This window comes from Telmatherina bonti, assembly GCF_933228915.1.
Source record: "Telmatherina bonti genome assembly, chromosome: 16".
NCBI classification, from domain to species: domain Eukaryota; kingdom Metazoa; phylum Chordata; class Actinopteri; order Atheriniformes; family Telmatherinidae; genus Telmatherina; species Telmatherina bonti.
In genome coordinates, this window is record NC_136614.1 from 71,560 (window position 1) to 89,664 (window position 18,105).

An 18,105-nucleotide genomic window follows, 5' to 3' on the forward strand; every position below is an offset into this window, starting at 1 on the left:
TGAGGATGAAGAGGTGAGGATGAGGATGTTACCTATCAGGGTGAGGATGAAGAGGCGAGGATGATGATGTTACCTATCAGGGTGAGGATGAAGAGGCGAGGATGAGGATGTTACCTATCAGGGTGAGGATGAAGAGGTGAGGATGATGATGTTACCTATCAGGGTGAGGATGAAGAGGTGAGGATGATGATGTTACCTATCAGGGTGAGGATGAAGAGGCGAGGATGAGGATGTTACCTATCAGGGTGAGGATGAAGAGGTGAGGATGAGGATGTTACCTATCAGGGTGAGGATGATGATGTTACCTATCAGGGTGAGGATGAAGAGGTGAGGATGATGATGTTACCTATCAGGGTGAGGATGAAGAAGCGAGGATGATGATGTTACCTATCAGGGTGAGGATGAAGAAGCGAGGATGATGATGTTACCTATCAGGGTGGGGATGAAGAGGCGAGGATGATGATGTTACCTATCAGGGTGAGGATGAAGAGGCGAGGATGATGATGTTACCTATCAGGGTGAGGATGAAGAGGCGAGGATGATGATGTTACCTATCAGGGTGAGGATGAAGAGGCGAGGATGATGATGTTACCTATCAGGGTGAGGATGAAGAGGTGAGGATGATGATGTTACCTATCAGGGTGAGGATGAAGAGGTGAGGATGATGATGTTACCTATCAGGGTGAGGATGAAGAGGTGAGGATGATGATGTTACCTATCAGGGTGAGGATGAAGAGGTGAGGATGATGATGTTACCTATCAGGGTGGGGATGAAGAGGTGAGGATGATGATGTTACCTATCAGGGTGAGGATGAAGAGGTGAGGATGATGATGTTACCTATCAGGGTGAGGATGAAGAGGTGAGGATGATGATGTTACCTATCAGGGTGAGGATGAAGAGGTGAGGATGAGGATGTTACCTATCAGGGTGAGGATGAAGAGGTGAGGATGATGATGTTACCTATCAGGGTGAGGATGATGATGTTACCTATCAGGGTGAGGATGAAGAGGTGAGGATGAGGATGTTACCTATCAGGGTGAGGATGAAGAGGCGAGGATGAGGATGTTACCTATCAGGGTGAGGATGAAGAGGCGAGGATGAGGATGTTACCTATCAGGGTGAGGATGAAGAGGCGAGGATGAGGATGTTACCTATCAGGGTGAGGATGAAGAGGTGAGGATGATGATGTTACCTATCAGGGTGAGGATGAAGAGGCGAGGATGAGGATGTTACCTATCAGGGTGAGGATGAAGAGGCGAGGATGATGATGTTACCTATCAGGGTGAGGATGAAGAGGTGAGGATGATGATGTTACCTATCAGGGTGAGGATGAAGAGGTGAGGATGAGGATGTTACCTATCAGGGTGAGGATGATGATGTTACCTATCAGGGTGAGGATGAAGAGGTGAGGATGATGATGTTACCTATCAGGGTGAGGATGAAGAGGCGAGGATGATGATGTTACCTATCAGGGTGAGGATGAAGAAGCGAGGATGATGATGTTACCTATCAGGGTGAGGATGACGATGTTACCTATCAGGGTGAGGATGAAGAGGTGAGGATGATGATGTTACCTATCAGGGTGAGGATGAAGAGGTGAGGATGATGATGTTACCTATCAGGGTGAGGATGAAGAGGTGAGGATGATGATGTTACCTATCAGGGTGAGGATGAAGAGGCGAGGATGAGGATGTTACCTATCAGGGTGAGGATGAAGAGGCGAGGATGATGATGTTACCTATCAGGGTGAGGATGAAGAGGCGAGGATGATGATGTTACCTATCAGGGTGAGGATGAAGAGGTGAGGATGATGATGTTACCTATCAGGGTGAGGATGAAGAGGCGAGGATGATGATGTTACCTATCAGGGTGAGGATGAAGAGGTGAGGATGATGATGTTATCAGGGTGAGGATGAAGAGGTGAGGATGATGATGTTACCTATCAGGGTGAGGATGAAGAGGTGAGGATGATGATGTTACCTATCAGGGTGAGGATGAAGAGGTGAGGATGATGATGTTACCTATCAGGGTGAGGATGAAGAGGTGAGGATGATGATGTTACCTATCAGGGTGAGGATGATGATGTTACCTATCAGGGTGAGGATGATGATGTTACCTATCAGGGTGAGGATGAAGAGGTGAGGATGAGGATGTTACCTATCAGGGTGAGGATGAAGAGGTGAGGATGAGGATGTTACCTATCAGGGTGAGGATGAAGAGGTGAGGATGAGGATGTTACCTATCAGGGTGAGGATGAAGAGGTGAGGATGAGGATGTTACCTATCAGGGTGAGGATGAAGAGGTGAGGATGAGGATGTTACCTATCAGGGTGAGGATGAAGAGGTGAGGATGAGGATGTTACCTATCAGGGTGAGGATGAAGAGGTGAGGATGATGATGTTACCTATCAGGGTGAGGATGAAGAGGCGAGGATGATGATGTTACCTATCAGGGTGAGGATGAAGAGGTGAGGATGATGATGTTACCTATCAGGGTGAGGATGAAGAGGCGAGGATGATGATGTTACCTATCAGGGTGAGGATGAAGAGGCGAGGATGAGGATGTTACCTATCAGGGTGGGGATGAAGAGGTGAGGATGAGGATGTTACCTATCAGGGTGAGGATGAAGAGGCGAGGATGATGATGTTACCTATCAGGGTGGGGATGAAGAGGTGAGGATGATGATGTTACCTATCAGGGTGAGGATGAAGAGGTGAGGATGATGATGTTACCTATCAGGGTGAGGATGAAGAGGTGAGGATGATGATGTTACCTATCAGGGTGAGGATGAAGAGGTGAGGATGAGGATGTTACCTATCAGGGTGAGGATGAAGAGGTGAGGATGATGATGTTACCTATCAGGGTGAGGATGAAGAGGCGAGGATGATGATGTTACCTATCAGGGTGAGGATGATGATGTTACCTATCAGGGTGAGGATGAAGAGGCGAGGATGATGATGTTACCTATCAGGGTGAGGATGAAGAGGTGAGGATGATGATGTTACCTATCAGGGTGGGGATGAAGAGGTGAGGATGATGATGTTACCTATCAGGGTGAGGATGAAGAGGCGAGGATGAGGATGTTACCTATCAGGGTGAGGATGAAGAGGTGAGGATGAGGATGTTACCTATCAGGGTGAGGATGAAGAGGCGAGGATGAGGATGTTACCTATCAGGGTGAGGATGAAGAGGTGAGGATGAGGATGTTATCTATCAGGGTGAGGATGAAGAGGCGAGGATGAGGATGTTACCTATCAGGGTGAGGATGAAGAGGTGAGGATGAGGATGTTACCTATCAGGGTGAGGATGAAGAGGTGAGGATGAGGATGTTACCTATCAGGGTGGGGATGAAGAGGTGAGGATGATGATGTTACCTATCAGGGTGAGGATGAAGAGGCGAGGATGAGGATGTTACCTATCAGGGTGAGGATGAAGAGGTGAGGATGAGGATGTTATCTATCAGGGTGAGGATGAAGAGGCGAGGATGAGGATGTTACCTATCAGGGTGAGGATGAAGAGGCGAGGATGAGGATGTTACCTATCAGGGTGAGGATGAAGAGGTGAGGATGATGATGTTACCTATCAGGGTGGGGATGAAGAGGTGAGGATGATGATGTTACCTATCAGGGTGAGGATGAAGAGGCGAGGATGAGGATGTTACCTATCAGGGTGAGGATGAAGAGGTGAGGATGAGGATGTTACCTATCAGGGTGAGGATGAAGAGGTGAGGATGAGGATGTTACCTATCAGGGTGAGGATGAAGAGGTGAGGATGAGGATGTTACCTATCAGGGTGAGGATGAAGAGGCGAGGATGATGATGTTACCTATCAGGGTGAGGATGATGATGTTACCTATCAGGGTGAGGATGAAGAGGCGAGGATGAGGATGTTACCTATCAGGGTGAGGATGAAGAGGTGAGGATGATGATGTTACCTATCAGGGTGAGGATGAAGAGGCGAGGATGAGGATGTTACCTATCAGGGTGAGGATGAAGAGGCGAGGATGAGGATGTTACCTATCAGGGTGAGGATGAAGAGGCGAGGATGATGATGTTACCTATCAGGGTGAGGATGAAGAGGCGAGGATGAGGATGTTACCTATCAGGGTGAGGATGAAGAGGTGAGGATGATGATGTGACCTATCAGGGTGAGGATGAAGAGGTGAGGATGATGATGTGACCTATCAGGGTGAGGATGAAGAGGTGAGGATGAGGATGTTACCTATCAGGGTGAGGATGAAGAGGTGAGGATGATGATGTGACCTATCAGGGTGAGGATGAAGAGGCGAGGATGAGGATGTGACCTATCAGGGTGAGGATGAAGAGGCGAGGATGAGGATGTTACCTATCAGGGTGAGGATGAAGAGGTGAGGATGATGATGTGACCTATCAGGGTGAGGATGAAGAGGTGAGGATGATGATGTGACCTATCAGGGTGAGGATGAAGAGGTGAGGATGAGGATGTTACCTATCAGGGTGAGGATGAAGAGGTGAGGATGATGATGTGACCTATCAGGGTGAGGATGAAGAGGTGAGGATGATGATGTTACCTATCAGGGTGAGGATGAAGAGGTGAGGATGAGGATGTTACCTATCAGGGTGAGGATGAAGAGGTGAGGATGATGATGTTACCTATCAGGGTGAGGATGAAGAGGTGAGGATGATGATGTTACCTATCAGGGTGAGGATGAAGAGGCGAGGATGAGGATGTTACCTATCAGGGTGAGGATGAAGAGGTGAGGATGATGATGTTACCTATCAGGGTGAGGATGAAGAGGTGAGGATGAGGATGTTACCTATCAGGGTGAGGATGAAGAGGTGAGGATGAGGATGTTACCTATCAGGGTGAGGATGAAGAGGTGAGGATGAGGATGTTACCTATCAGGGTGAGGATGAAGAGGTGAGGATGAGGATGTTACCTATCAGGGTGAGGATGAAGATGTTACCTATCAGGGTGAGGATGAAGAGGTGAGGATGATGATGTTACCTATCAGGGTGAGGATGATGATGTTACCTATCAGGGTGAGGATGATGATGTTACCTATCAGGGTGAGGATGAAGAGGTGAGGATGAGGATGTTACCTATCAGGGTGAGGATGATGATGTTACCTATCAGGGTGAGGATGAAGAGGTGAGGATGAGGATGTTACCTATCAGGGTGAGGATGAAGAGGTGAGGATGAGGATGTTACCTATCAGGGTGAGGATGATGATGTTACCTATCAGGGTGAGGATGAAGAGGTGAGGATGAGGATGTTACCTATCAGGGTGAGGATGATGATGTTACCTATCAGGGTGAGGATGAAGAGGTGAGGATGAGGATGTTACCTATCAGGGTGAGGATGAAGAGGTGAGGATGAGGATGTTACCTATCAGGGTGAGGATGAAGAGGCGAGGATGAGGATGTTACCTATCAGGGTGAGGATGAGGATGTTACCTATCAGGGTGAGGATGAAGAGGCGAGGATGAGGATGTTACCTATCAGGGTGAGGATGATGATGTTACCTATCAGGGTGAGGATGAAGAGGTGAGGATGAGGATGTTACCTATCAGGGTGAGGATGAAGAGGTGAGGATGATGATGTTACCTATCAGGGTGAGGATGAAGAGGTGAGGATGAGGATGTTACCTATCAGGGTGAGGATGAAGAGGCGAGGATGATGATGTTACCTATCAGGGTGAGGATGAAGAGGTGAGGATGAGGATGTTACCTATCAGGGTGAGGATGAAGAGGTGAGGATGATGATGTTACCTATCAGGGTGAGGATGAAGAGGCGAGGATGAGGATGTTACCTATCAGGGTGAGGATGAAGAGGTGAGGATGAGGATGTTACCTATCAGGGTGAGGATGATGATGTTACCTATCAGGGTGAGGATGAAGAGGTGAGGATGAGGATGTTACCTATCAGGGTGAGGATGAGGATGTTACCTATCAGGGTGAGGATGAAGAGGTGAGGATGAGGATGTTACCTATCAGGGTGAGGATGATGATGTTACCTATCAGGGTGAGGATGAAGAGGTGAGGATGAGGATGTTACCTATCAGGGTGAGGATGAAGAGGTGAGGATGAGGATGTTACCTATCAGGGTGAGGATGAAGAGGTGAGGATGAGGATGTTACCTATCAGGGTGAGGATGAAGAGGCGAGGATGATGATGTTACCTATCAGGGTGAGGATGAAGAGGTGAGGATGAGGATGTTACCTATCAGGGTGAGGATGAAGAAGCGAGGATGATGATGTTACCTATCAGGGTGAGGATGAAGAAGCGAGGATGATGATGTTACCTATCAGGGTGGGGATGAAGAGGCGAGGATGATGATGTTACCTATCAGGGTGAGGATGAAGAGGCGAGGATGATGATGTTACCTATCAGGGTGAGGATGAAGAGGCGAGGATGAGGATGTTACCTATCAGGGTGAGGATGAAGAGGCGAGGATGATGATGTTACCTATCAGGGTGAGGATGAAGAGGTGAGGATGAGGATGTTACCTATCAGGGTGAGGATGAAGAGGCGAGGATGAGGATGTTACCTATCAGGGTGAGGATGAAGAGGTGAGGATGATGATGTTACCTATCAGGGTGAGGATGAAGAGGTGAGGATGAGGATGTTACCTATCAGGGTGAGGATGAAGAGGTGAGGATGATGATGTTACCTATCAGGGTGAGGATGAAGAGGTGAGGATGATGATGTTACCTATCAGGGTGAGGATGAAGAGGTGAGGATGATGATGTTACCTATCAGGGTGAGGATGAAGAGGCGAGGATGATGATGTTACCTATCAGGGTGAGGATGAAGAGGCGAGGATGAGGATGTTACCTATCAGGGTGAGGATGAAGAGGCGAGGATGAGGATGTTACCTATCAGGGTGAGGATGAAGAGGTGAGGATGATGATGTTACCTATCAGGGTGAGGATGATGATGTTACCTATCAGGGTGAGGATGAAGAGGTGAGGATGAGGATGTTACCTATCAGGGTGAGGATGAAGAGGCGAGGATGAGGATGTTACCTATCAGGGTGAGGATGAAGAGGCGAGGATGAGGATGTTACCTATCAGGGTGAGGATGAAGAGGCGAGGATGAGGATGTTACCTATCAGGGTGAGGATGAAGAGGTGAGGATGATGATGTTACCTATCAGGGTGAGGATGAAGAGGCGAGGATGAGGATGTTACCTATCAGGGTGAGGATGAAGAGGTGAGGATGATGATGTTACCTATCAGGGTGAGGATGAAGAGGTGAGGATGATGATGTTACCTATCAGGGTGAGGATGATGATGTTACCTATCAGGGTGAGGATGAAGAAGCGAGGATGATGATGTTACCTATCAGGGTGAGGATGAAGAGGTGAGGATGATGATGTTACCTATCAGGGTGAGGATGAAGAGGTGAGGATGATGATGTTACCTATCAGGGTGAGGATGAAGAGGTGAGGATGATGATGTTACCTATCAGGGTGAGGATGAAGAGGCGAGGATGAGGATGTTACCTATCAGGGTGAGGATGATGATGTTACCTATCAGGGTGAGGATGAAGAGGCGAGGATGATGATGTTACCTATCAGGGTGAGGATGAAGAGGTGAGGATGATGATGTTACCTATCAGGGTGAGGATGAAGAGGCGAGGATGATGATGTTACCTATCAGGGTGAGGATGAAGAGGTGAGGATGATGATGTTACCTATCAGGGTGAGGATGATGATGTTACCTATCAGGGTGAGGATGATGATGTTACCTATCAGGGTGAGGATGAAGAGGCGAGGATGAGGATGTTACCTATCAGGGTGAGGATGAAGAGGCGAGGATGAGGATGTTACCTATCAGGGTGAGGATGAAGAGGTGAGGATGAGGATGTTACCTATCAGGGTGAGGATGAAGAGGCGAGGATGAGGATGTTACCTATCAGGGTGAGGATGAAGAGGTGAGGATGAGGATGTTACCTATCAGGGTGAGGATGAAGAGGTGAGGATGATGATGTTACCTATCAGGGTGAGGATGAAGAGGCGAGGATGAGGATGTTACCTATCAGGGTGAGGATGAAGAGGTGAGGATGATGATGTTACCTATCAGGGTGAGGATGAAGAGGTGAGGATGATGATGTTACCTATCAGGGTGAGGATGAAGAGGTGAGGATGATGATGTTACCTATCAGGGTGAGGATGAAGAGGTGAGGATGATGATGTTACCTATCAGGGTGAGGATGAAGAGGTGAGGATGAGGATGTTACCTATCAGGGTGAGGATGAAGAGGTGAGGATGATGATGTTACCTATCAGGGTGAGGATGAAGAGGTGAGGATGATGATGTTACCTATCAGGGTGAGGATGAAGAGGTGAGGATGATGATGTTACCTATCAGGGTGAGGATGAAGAGGTGAGGATGATGATGTTACCTATCAGGGTGAGGATGATGATGTTACCTATCAGGGTGAGGATGATGATGTTACCTATCAGGGTGAGGATGAAGAGGCGAGGATGAGGATGTTACCTATCAGGGTGAGGATGAAGAGGCGAGGATGAGGATGTTACCTATCAGGGTGAGGATGAAGAGGTGAGGATGAGGATGTTACCTATCAGGGTGAGGATGAAGAGGTGAGGATGAGGATGTTACCTATCAGGGTGAGGATGAAGAGGTGAGGATGAGGATGTTACCTATCAGGGTGAGGATGAAGAGGCGAGGATGAGGATGTTACCTATCAGGGTGAGGATGAGGATGTTACCTATCAGGGTGGGGATGAAGAGGTGAGGATGAGGATGTTACCTATCAGGGTGAGGATGATGATGTTACCTATCAGGGTGAGGATGAAGAGGTGAGGATGAGGATGTTACCTATCAGGGTGAGGATGAAGAGGCGAGGATGAGGATGTTACCTATCAGGGTGAGGATGAGGATGTTACCTATCAGGGTGAGGATGAAGAGGTGAGGATGATGATGTTACCTATCAGGGTGAGGATGAAGAGGTGAGGATGAGGATGTTACCTATCAGGGTGAGGATGAAGAGGTGAGGATGAGGATGTTACCTATCAGGGTGAGGATGAAGATGTTACCTATCAGGGTGAGGATGAAGAGGTGAGGATGAGGATGTTACCTATCAGGGTGAGGATGATGATGTTACCTATCAGGGTGAGGATGAAGAGGTGAGGATGAGGATGTTACCTATCAGGGTGAGGATGAAGAGGTGAGGATGAGGATGTTACCTATCAGGGTGAGGATGAAGAGGTGAGGATGAGGATGTTACCTATCAGGGTGAGGATGAAGATGTTACCTATCAGGGTGAGGATGAAGAGGTGAGGATGATGATGTTACCTATCAGGGTGAGGATGAAGAGGTGAGGATGAGGATGTTACCTATCAGGGTGAGGATGATGATGTTACCTATCAGGGTGAGGATGAAGAGGTGAGGATGAGGATGTTACCTATCAGGGTGAGGATGAAGAGGTGAGGATGAGGATGTTACCTATCAGGGTGAGGATGAAGAGGTGAGGATGAGGATGTTACCTATCAGGGTGAGGATGAAGAGGTGAGGATGAGGATGTTACCTATCAGGGTGAGGATGAAGAGGCGAGGATGATGATGTTACCTATCAGGGTGAGGATGAAGAGGTGAGGATGAGGATGTTACCTATCAGGGTGAGGATGAAGAGGTGAGGATGATGATGTTACCTATCAGGGTGAGGATGAAGAGGCGAGGATGATGATGTTACCTATCAGGGTGAGGATGAAGAGGCGAGGATGATGATGTTACCTATCAGGGTGAGGATGAAGAGGCGAGGATGATGATGTTACCTATCAGGGTGAGGATGAAGAGGCGAGGATGATGATGTTACCTATCAGGGTGAGGATGAAGAGGCGAGGATGAGGATGTTACCTATCAGGGTGGGGATGAAGAGGTGAGGATGATGATGTTACCTATCAGGGTGAGGATGAAGAGGTGAGGATGATGATGTTACCTATCAGGGTGAGGATGAAGAGGTGAGGATGATGATGTTACCTATCAGGGTGAGGATGAAGAGGTGAGGATGAGGATGTTACCTATCAGGGTGAGGATGAAGAGGTGAGGATGATGATGTTACCTATCAGGGTGAGGATGAAGAGGCGAGGATGATGATGTTACCTATCAGGGTGAGGATGATGATGTTACCTATCAGGGTGAGGATGAAGAGGTGAGGATGAGGATGTTACCTATCAGGGTGAGGATGAAGAGGTGAGGATGATGATGTTACCTATCAGGGTGAGGATGATGATGTTACCTATCAGGGTGAGGATGAAGAGGCGAGGATGATGATGTTACCTATCAGGGTGAGGATGAAGAGGTGAGGATGATGATGTTACCTATCAGGGTGAGGATGAAGAGGTGAGGATGATGATGTTACCTATCAGGGTGAGGATGAAGAGGTGAGGATGATGATGTTACCTATCAGGGTGGGGATGAAGAGGTGAGGATGATGATGTGACCTATCAGGGTGAGGATGATGATGTTACCTATCAGGGTGAGGATGAAGAGGTGAGGATGAGGATGTTACCTATCAGGGTGAGGATGAAGAGGTGAGGATGAGGATGTTACCTATCAGGGTGAGGATGAAGAGGCGAGGATGAGGATGTTACCTATCAGGGTGAGGATGAAGAGGTGAGGATGAGGATGTTACCTATCAGGGTGAGGATGAAGAGGTGAGGATGAGGATGTTACCTATCAGGGTGAGGATGAAGAGGTGAGGATGAGGATGTTACCTATCAGGGTGAGGATGATGATGTTACCTATCAGGGTGAGGATGAAGAGGTGAGGATGAGGATGTTACCTATCAGGGTGAGGATGAAGAGGTGAGGATGAGGATGTTACCTATCAGGGTGAGGATGATGATGTTACCTATCAGGGTGAGGATGAAGATGTTACCTATCAGGGTGAGGATGAAGAGGTGAGGATGATGATGTTACCTATCAGGGTGAGGATGATGATGTTACCTATCAGGGTGAGGATGAAGAGGTGAGGATGATGATGTTACCTATCAGGGTGAGGATGAAGAGGTGAGGATGAGGATGTTACCTATCAGGGTGAGGATGATGATGTTACCTATCAGGGTGAGGATGAAGATGTTACCTATCAGGGTGAGGATGAAGAGGTGAGGATGATGATGTTACCTATCAGGGTGAGGATGATGATGTTACCTATCAGGGTGAGGATGAAGAGGTGAGGATGAGGATGTTACCTATCAGGGTGAGGATGATGATGTTACCTATCAGGGTGAGGATGAAGAGGTGAGGATGAGGATGTTACCTATCAGGGTGAGGATGAAGAGGTGAGGATGAGGATGTTACCTATCAGGGTGAGGATGAAGAGGTGAGGATGAGGATGTTACCTATCAGGGTGAGGATGATGATGTTACCTATCAGGGTGAGGATGAAGAGGTGAGGATGAGGATGTTACCTATCAGGGTGAGGATGATGATGTTACCTATCAGGGTGAGGATGAAGAGGTGAGGATGAGGATGTTACCTATCAGGGTGAGGATGAAGAGGCGAGGATGAGGATGTTACCTATCAGGGTGAGGATGAGGATGTTACCTATCAGGGTGAGGATGAAGAGGTGAGGATGATGATGTTACCTATCAGGGTGAGGATGAAGAGGTGAGGATGAGGATGTTACCTATCAGGGTGAGGATGATGATGTTACCTATCAGGGTGAGGATGAAGAGGCGAGGATGATGATGTTACCTATCAGGGTGAGGATGAAGAGGCGAGGATGATGATGTTACCTATCAGGGTGAGGATGAAGAGGCGAGGATGAGGATGTTACCTATCAGGGTGAGGATGAAGAGGCGAGGATGAGGATGTTACCTATCAGGGTGAGGATGAAGAGGCGAGGATGAGGATGTTACCTATCAGGGTGAGGATGAAGAGGCGAGGATGATGATGTTACCTATCAGGGTGAGGATGAAGAGGCGAGGATGATGATGTTACCTATCAGGGTGAGGATGAAGAGGCGAGGATGATGATGTTACCTATCAGGGTGAGGATGAAGAGGCGAGGATGATGATGTTACCTATCAGGGTGAGGATGAAGAGGTGAGGATGATGATGTTACCTATCAGGGTGAGGATGAAGAGGTGAGGATGATGATGTTACCTATCAGGGTGAGGATGAAGAGGCGAGGATGATGATGTTACCTATCAGGGTGAGGATGAAGAGGTGAGGATGATGATGTTACCTATCAGGGTGAGGATGAAGAGGTGAGGATGATGATGTTACCTATCAGGGTGAGGATGAAGAGGCGAGGATGATGATGTTACCTATCAGGGTGAGGATGAAGAGGCGAGGATGAGGATGTTACCTATCAGGGTGAGGATGAAGAGGTGAGGATGAGGATGTTACCTATCAGGGTGAGGATGAAGAGGTGAGGATGAGGATGTTACCTATCAGGGTGGGGATGAAGAGGCGAGGATGAGGATGTTACCTATCAGGGTGAGGATGAAGAGGTGAGGATGATGATGTTACCTATCAGGGTGAGGATGAAGAGGTGAGGATGATGATGTTACCTATCAGGGTGAGGATGAAGAGGCGAGGATGATGATGTTACCTATCAGGGTGAGGATGAAGAGGTGAGGATGAGGATGTTACCTATCAGGGTGAGGATGAAGAGGTGAGGATGATGATGTTACCTATCAGGGTGGGGATGAAGAGGCGAGGATGATGATGTTACCTATCAGGGTGAGGATGAGGATGTTACCTATCAGGGTGAGGATGAAGAGGCGAGGATGAGGATGTTACCTATCAGGGTGAGGATGAAGAGGCGAGGATGAGGATGTTACCTATCAGGGTGAGGATGAAGAGGTGAGGATGAGGATGTTACCTATCAGGGTGAGGATGAAGAGGTGAGGATGAGGATGTTACCTATCAGGGTGAGGATGAAGAGGTGAGGATGAGGATGTTACCTATCAGGGTGAGGATGAAGAGGCGAGGATGAGGATGTTACCTATCAGGGTGAGGATGAAGAGGTGAGGATGAGGATGTTACCTATCAGGGTGAGGATGAAGAAGCGAGGATGATGATGTTACCTATCAGGGTGGGGATGATGATGTTACCTATCAGGGTGAGGATGATGATGTTACCTATCAGGGTGAGGATGAAGAGGCGAGGATGAGGATGTTACCTATCAGGGTGAGGATGAAGAGGCGAGGATGAGGATGTTACCTATCAGGGTGAGGATGAAGAGGCGAGGATGAGGATGTTACCTATCAGGGTGAGGATGAAGAGGTGAGGATGATGATGTTACCTATCAGGGTGAGGATGAAGAGGTGAGGATGATGATGTTACCTATCAGGGTGAGGATGAAGAGGCGAGGATGAGGATGTTACCTATCAGGGTGAGGATGAAGAGGTGAGGATGATGATGTTACCTATCAGGGTGGGGATGAAGAGGTGAGGATGATGATGTTACCTATCAGGGTGAGGATGAAGAGGCGAGGATGAGGATGTTACCTATCAGGGTGAGGATGAAGAGGCGAGGATGATGATGTTACCTATCAGGGTGAGGATGAAGAGGTGAGGATGAGGATGTTACCTATCAGGGTGAGGATGAAGAGGCGAGGATGAGGATGTTACCTATCAGGGTGAGGATGAAGAGGTGAGGATGATGATGTTACCTATCAGGGTGAGGATGAAGAGGTGAGGATGATGATGTTACCTATCAGGGTGAGGATGAAGAGGCGAGGATGAGGATGTTACCTATCAGGGTGAGGATGAAGAGGCGAGGATGAGGATGTTACCTATCAGGGTGAGGATGAAGAGGTGAGGATGATGATGTTACCTATCAGGGTGAGGATGAAGAGGTGAGGATGATGATGTTACCTATCAGGGTGAGGATGAAGAGGCGAGGATGAGGATGTTACCTATCAGGGTGAGGATGAAGAGGCGAGGATGAGGATGTTACCTATCAGGGTGAGGATGAAGAGGCGAGGATGATGATGTTACCTATCAGGGTGAGGATGAAGAGGTGAGGATGATGATGTTACCTATCAGGGTGAGGATGAAGAGGCGAGGATGAGGATGTTACCTATCAGGGTGAGGATGAAGAGGTGAGGATGATGATGTTACCTATCAGGGTGAGGATGAAGAGGTGAGGATGAGGATGTTACCTATCAGGGTGAGGATGAAGAGGTGAGGATGATGATGTTACCTATCAGGGTGAGGATGAAGAGGCGAGGATGAGGATGTTACCTATCAGGGTGAGGATGAAGAGGCGAGGATGAGGATGTTACCTATCAGGGTGAGGATGAAGAGGTGAGGATGAGGATGTTACCTATCAGGGTGAGGATGAAGAGGCGAGGATGAGGATGTTACCTATCAGGGTGAGGATGAAGAGGTGAGGATGATGATGTTACCTATCAGGGTGAGGATGAAGAGGTGAGGATGAGGATGTTACCTATCAGGGTGAGGATGAAGAGGCGAGGATGAGGATGTTACCTATCAGGGTGAGGATGAAGAGGTGAGGATGATGATGTTACCTATCAGGGTGAGGATGAAGAGGTGAGGATGAGGATGTTACCTATCAGGGTGAGGATGAAGAGGTGAGGATGATGATGTTACCTATCAGGGTGAGGATGAAGAGGCGAGGATGAGGATGTTACCTATCAGGGTGGGGATGAAGAGGTGAGGATGATGATGTTACCTATCAGGGTGGGGATGAAGAGGTGAGGATGAGGATGTTACCTATCAGGGTGAGGATGAAGAGGTGAGGATGATGATGTTACCTATCAGGGTGAGGATGAAGAGGCGAGGATGAGGATGTTACCTATCAGGGTGGGGATGAAGAGGTGAGGATGAGGATGTTACCTATCAGGGTGAGGATGAAGAGGCGAGGATGATGATGTTACCTATCAGGGTGAGGATGAAGAGGCGAGGATGATGATGTTACCTATCAGGGTGAGGATGAAGAGGCGAGGATGAGGATGTTACCTATCAGGGTGGGGATGAAGAGGTGAGGATGAGGATGTTACCTATCAGGGTGAGGATGAAGAGGCGAGGATGATGATGTTACCTATCAGGGTGAGGATGAAGAGGTGAGGATGATGATGTTACCTATCAGGGTGAGGATGAAGAGGTGAGGATGAGGATGTTACCTATCAGGGTGGGGATGAAGAGGTGAGGATGATGATGTTACCTATCAGGGTGAGGATGAAGAGGTGAGGATGAGGATGTTACCTATCAGGGTGAGGATGAAGAGGTGAGGATGATGATGTTACCTATCAGGGTGAGGATGAAGAGGCGAGGATGAGGATGTTACCTATCAGGGTGGGGATGAAGAGGTGAGGATGAGGATGTTACCTATCAGGGTGAGGATGAAGAGGCGAGGATGATGATGTTACCTATCAGGGTGAGGATGAAGAGGCGAGGATGATGATGTTACCTATCAGGGTGAGGATGAAGAGGCGAGGATGAGGATGTTACCTATCAGGGTGAGGATGAAGAGGTGAGGATGATGATGTTACCTATCAGGGTGGGGATGAAGAGGCGAGGATGATGATGTTACCTATCAGGGTGGGGATGAAGAGGTGAGGATGATGATGTTACCTATCAGGGTGAGGATGAAGAGGCGAGGATGATGATGTTACCTATCAGGGTGGGGATGAAGAGGTGAGGATGATGATGTTACCTATCAGGGTGGGGATGAAGAGGTGAGGATGATGATGTTACCTATCAGGGTGAGGATGAAGAGGCGAGGATGAGGATGTTACCTATCAGGGTGAGGATGAAGAGGTGAGGATGATGATGTTACCTATCAGGGTGAGGATGAAGAGGTGAGGATGAGGATGTTACCTATCAGGGTGAGGATGAAGAGGTGAGGATGATGATGTTACCTATCAGGGTGAGGATGAAGAGGCGAGGATGAGGATGTTACCTATCAGGGTGAGGATGAAGAGGCGAGGATGATGATGTTACCTATCAGGGTGAGGATGAAGAGGTGAGGATGATGATGTTACCTATCAGGGTGAGGATGAAGAGGCGAGGATGAGGATGTTACCTATCAGGGTGAGGATGAAGAGGCGAGGATGAGGATGTTACCTATCAGGGTGAGGATGATGATGTTACCTATCAGGGTGAGGATGAAGAGGTGAGGATGATGATGTTACCTATCAGGGTGAGGATGAAGAGGTGAGGATGATGATGTTACCTATCAGGGTGAGGATGAAGAGGTGAGGATGAGGATGTTACCTATCAGGGTGAGGATGATGATGTTACCTATCAGGGTGAGGATGAAGAGGTGAGGATGATGATGTTACCTATCAGGGTGAGGATGAAGAGGTGAGGATGATGATGTTACCTATCAGGGTGAGGATGAAGAGGCGAGGATGAGGATGTTACCTATCAGGGTGAGGATGATGATGTTACCTATCAGGGTGAGGATGAAGAGGTGAGGATGAGGATGTTACCTATCAGGGTGAGGATGAAGAGGTGAGGATGATGATGTTACCTATCAGGGTGAGGATGAAGAGGTGAGGATGATGATGTTACCTATCAGGGTGAGGATGAAGAGGTGAGGATGATGATGTTACCTATCAGGGTGAGGATGAAGAGGTGAGGATGATGATGTTACCTATCAGGGTGAGGATGAAGAGGCGAGGATGATGATGTTACCTATCAGGGTGAGGATGAAGAGGCGAGGATGATGATGTTACCTATCAGGGTGAGGATGAAGAGGTGAGGATGATGATGTTACCTATCAGGGTGAGGATGAAGAGGCCCGTGGACACCCCGGCTGTGCTGTAGAACATGATGCTGATGTTGCGGGCCGTCAGCTCTTCATCATGGGGCGTGTTGGGAACCAGAACCGGAGGCAGGAGGAAGCCGATGGCCGTCCCTAACTAGAGACAGAAACATAGATCTTCTCCAGAACCGGACTCTACTCTAGACCACGCACGCACGCACACACGCGCACACACACACACACACACACACACACACACGCACGCACGCATTACCGTCACATTCGCTCACCTGGTTCCCAAGCACGGCTGTCGCGCACGCGGTGGAGACCTCTCTGGGTCCAAACCAGACCGAGGCGATGCGGGACGGCAACCCGAGGATGAAGACCTGCGCCACGGAGCAGATGACCTGCGCGGTGACGGTGACGCCGAAGCGCTCCGGGCTCGCGCTGGCACACTTGAGCCACGCGCCGGCGCAGTTGAGGCCGGCGCCCAGCAGGGCCGTCAGGCGGAGACCCCTGCGGTCCAGCAACCAGGTCGCGGGGAAGATGAGCGGCACGTAGGCCACCATGTAGACGATGGAGAGCCAGTCCACCTTGTCGTTGGTCACGCGGTAGAAGCGCGTGAAGACGTTGGTGATGATGCTGTACTGGATCCACTGGAAGGCGTTCACCAGGGAGTACAGGCTGAAGACGGCCAGCACGGCGAAGCGGCGCCGGTACAGTCTGGTCTCCAGTCTCTGCTCCTCCTCCGACGCTCCTCGCGGCAGCATCGCCTCCTTCTCATCCGGCAGCGACTCCTGCTCCCGGCTCCTGTCCGTGTCCCCGCCCGCCCGCGCAGCTCCGTGAGACAGATCCGAGAACAGATGAGCGGTTCCGTCCAGTTCGGGACTCTTCCTGACCGCGGTGTCGTCAGGTGCGCCGGTTTCCGCGCGCAGGTGCTCCTGCACGAGCTCCCCGGCAACCATAACGGCTTGGTTTCCTCTGTTTTACTCTGACCATCAACCGGAAGAGATAAGAGAAGACATGAAGGCGCGTGCGCTGCCTGGCAGCTTTAGGTCTGCTGAGTCAGCGCCTCCATCTGCTCCTGCTGAGCCGGTCCGCCCAGCTGACTCCGTCCGATGCTGATGAGCCAATAGGAAGAGCCAGCAGCGCGTTGTCTAGTTACGCTGCATGTGCGCGCGCATGTGTGACCACGTGGAGGCAGTCAGTGCTCACGAGACACCCAAACGTCACCTGGTTACCCAAACACCTGCAGAGGGGTCCGGACCGGAAGTACACTTTTAGTTACACAACACGTATGTAGTTGTGTGTGTGTTTGTGTGTGTGTAAGAGAGGGGCCTGCTAACCAAAGGCTCTGCCTCCTGCTCGGCTCTTTGAGACTCTAGGAACCACAAGTAAGCCTGCAGTCTGCGAACGAAGT

At 49.3% G+C, this 18,105-nt stretch overlaps 1 protein-coding gene across 1 annotated transcript in view; it reads right to left on the reverse strand.

Annotated features, from left to right (window-relative positions):
* flvcr1 (FLVCR choline and heme transporter 1) overlaps positions 1–17,650 on the reverse strand; it is a gene marked incomplete at both ends in the record, with an annotated part of 51,179 nt that extends 33,529 nt beyond the window's left edge. The window contains 2 exons of the mRNA XM_079255673.1: positions 16,698–16,842; positions 16,976–17,650. Of these exons, the coding sequence (XP_079111799.1) occupies positions 16,698–16,842; positions 16,976–17,650 (820 nt within the window). The remainder of the gene's footprint in view (positions 1–16,697; positions 16,843–16,975) is intronic.
* Between the last annotated feature and the right edge of the window lie 455 nt (positions 17,651–18,105).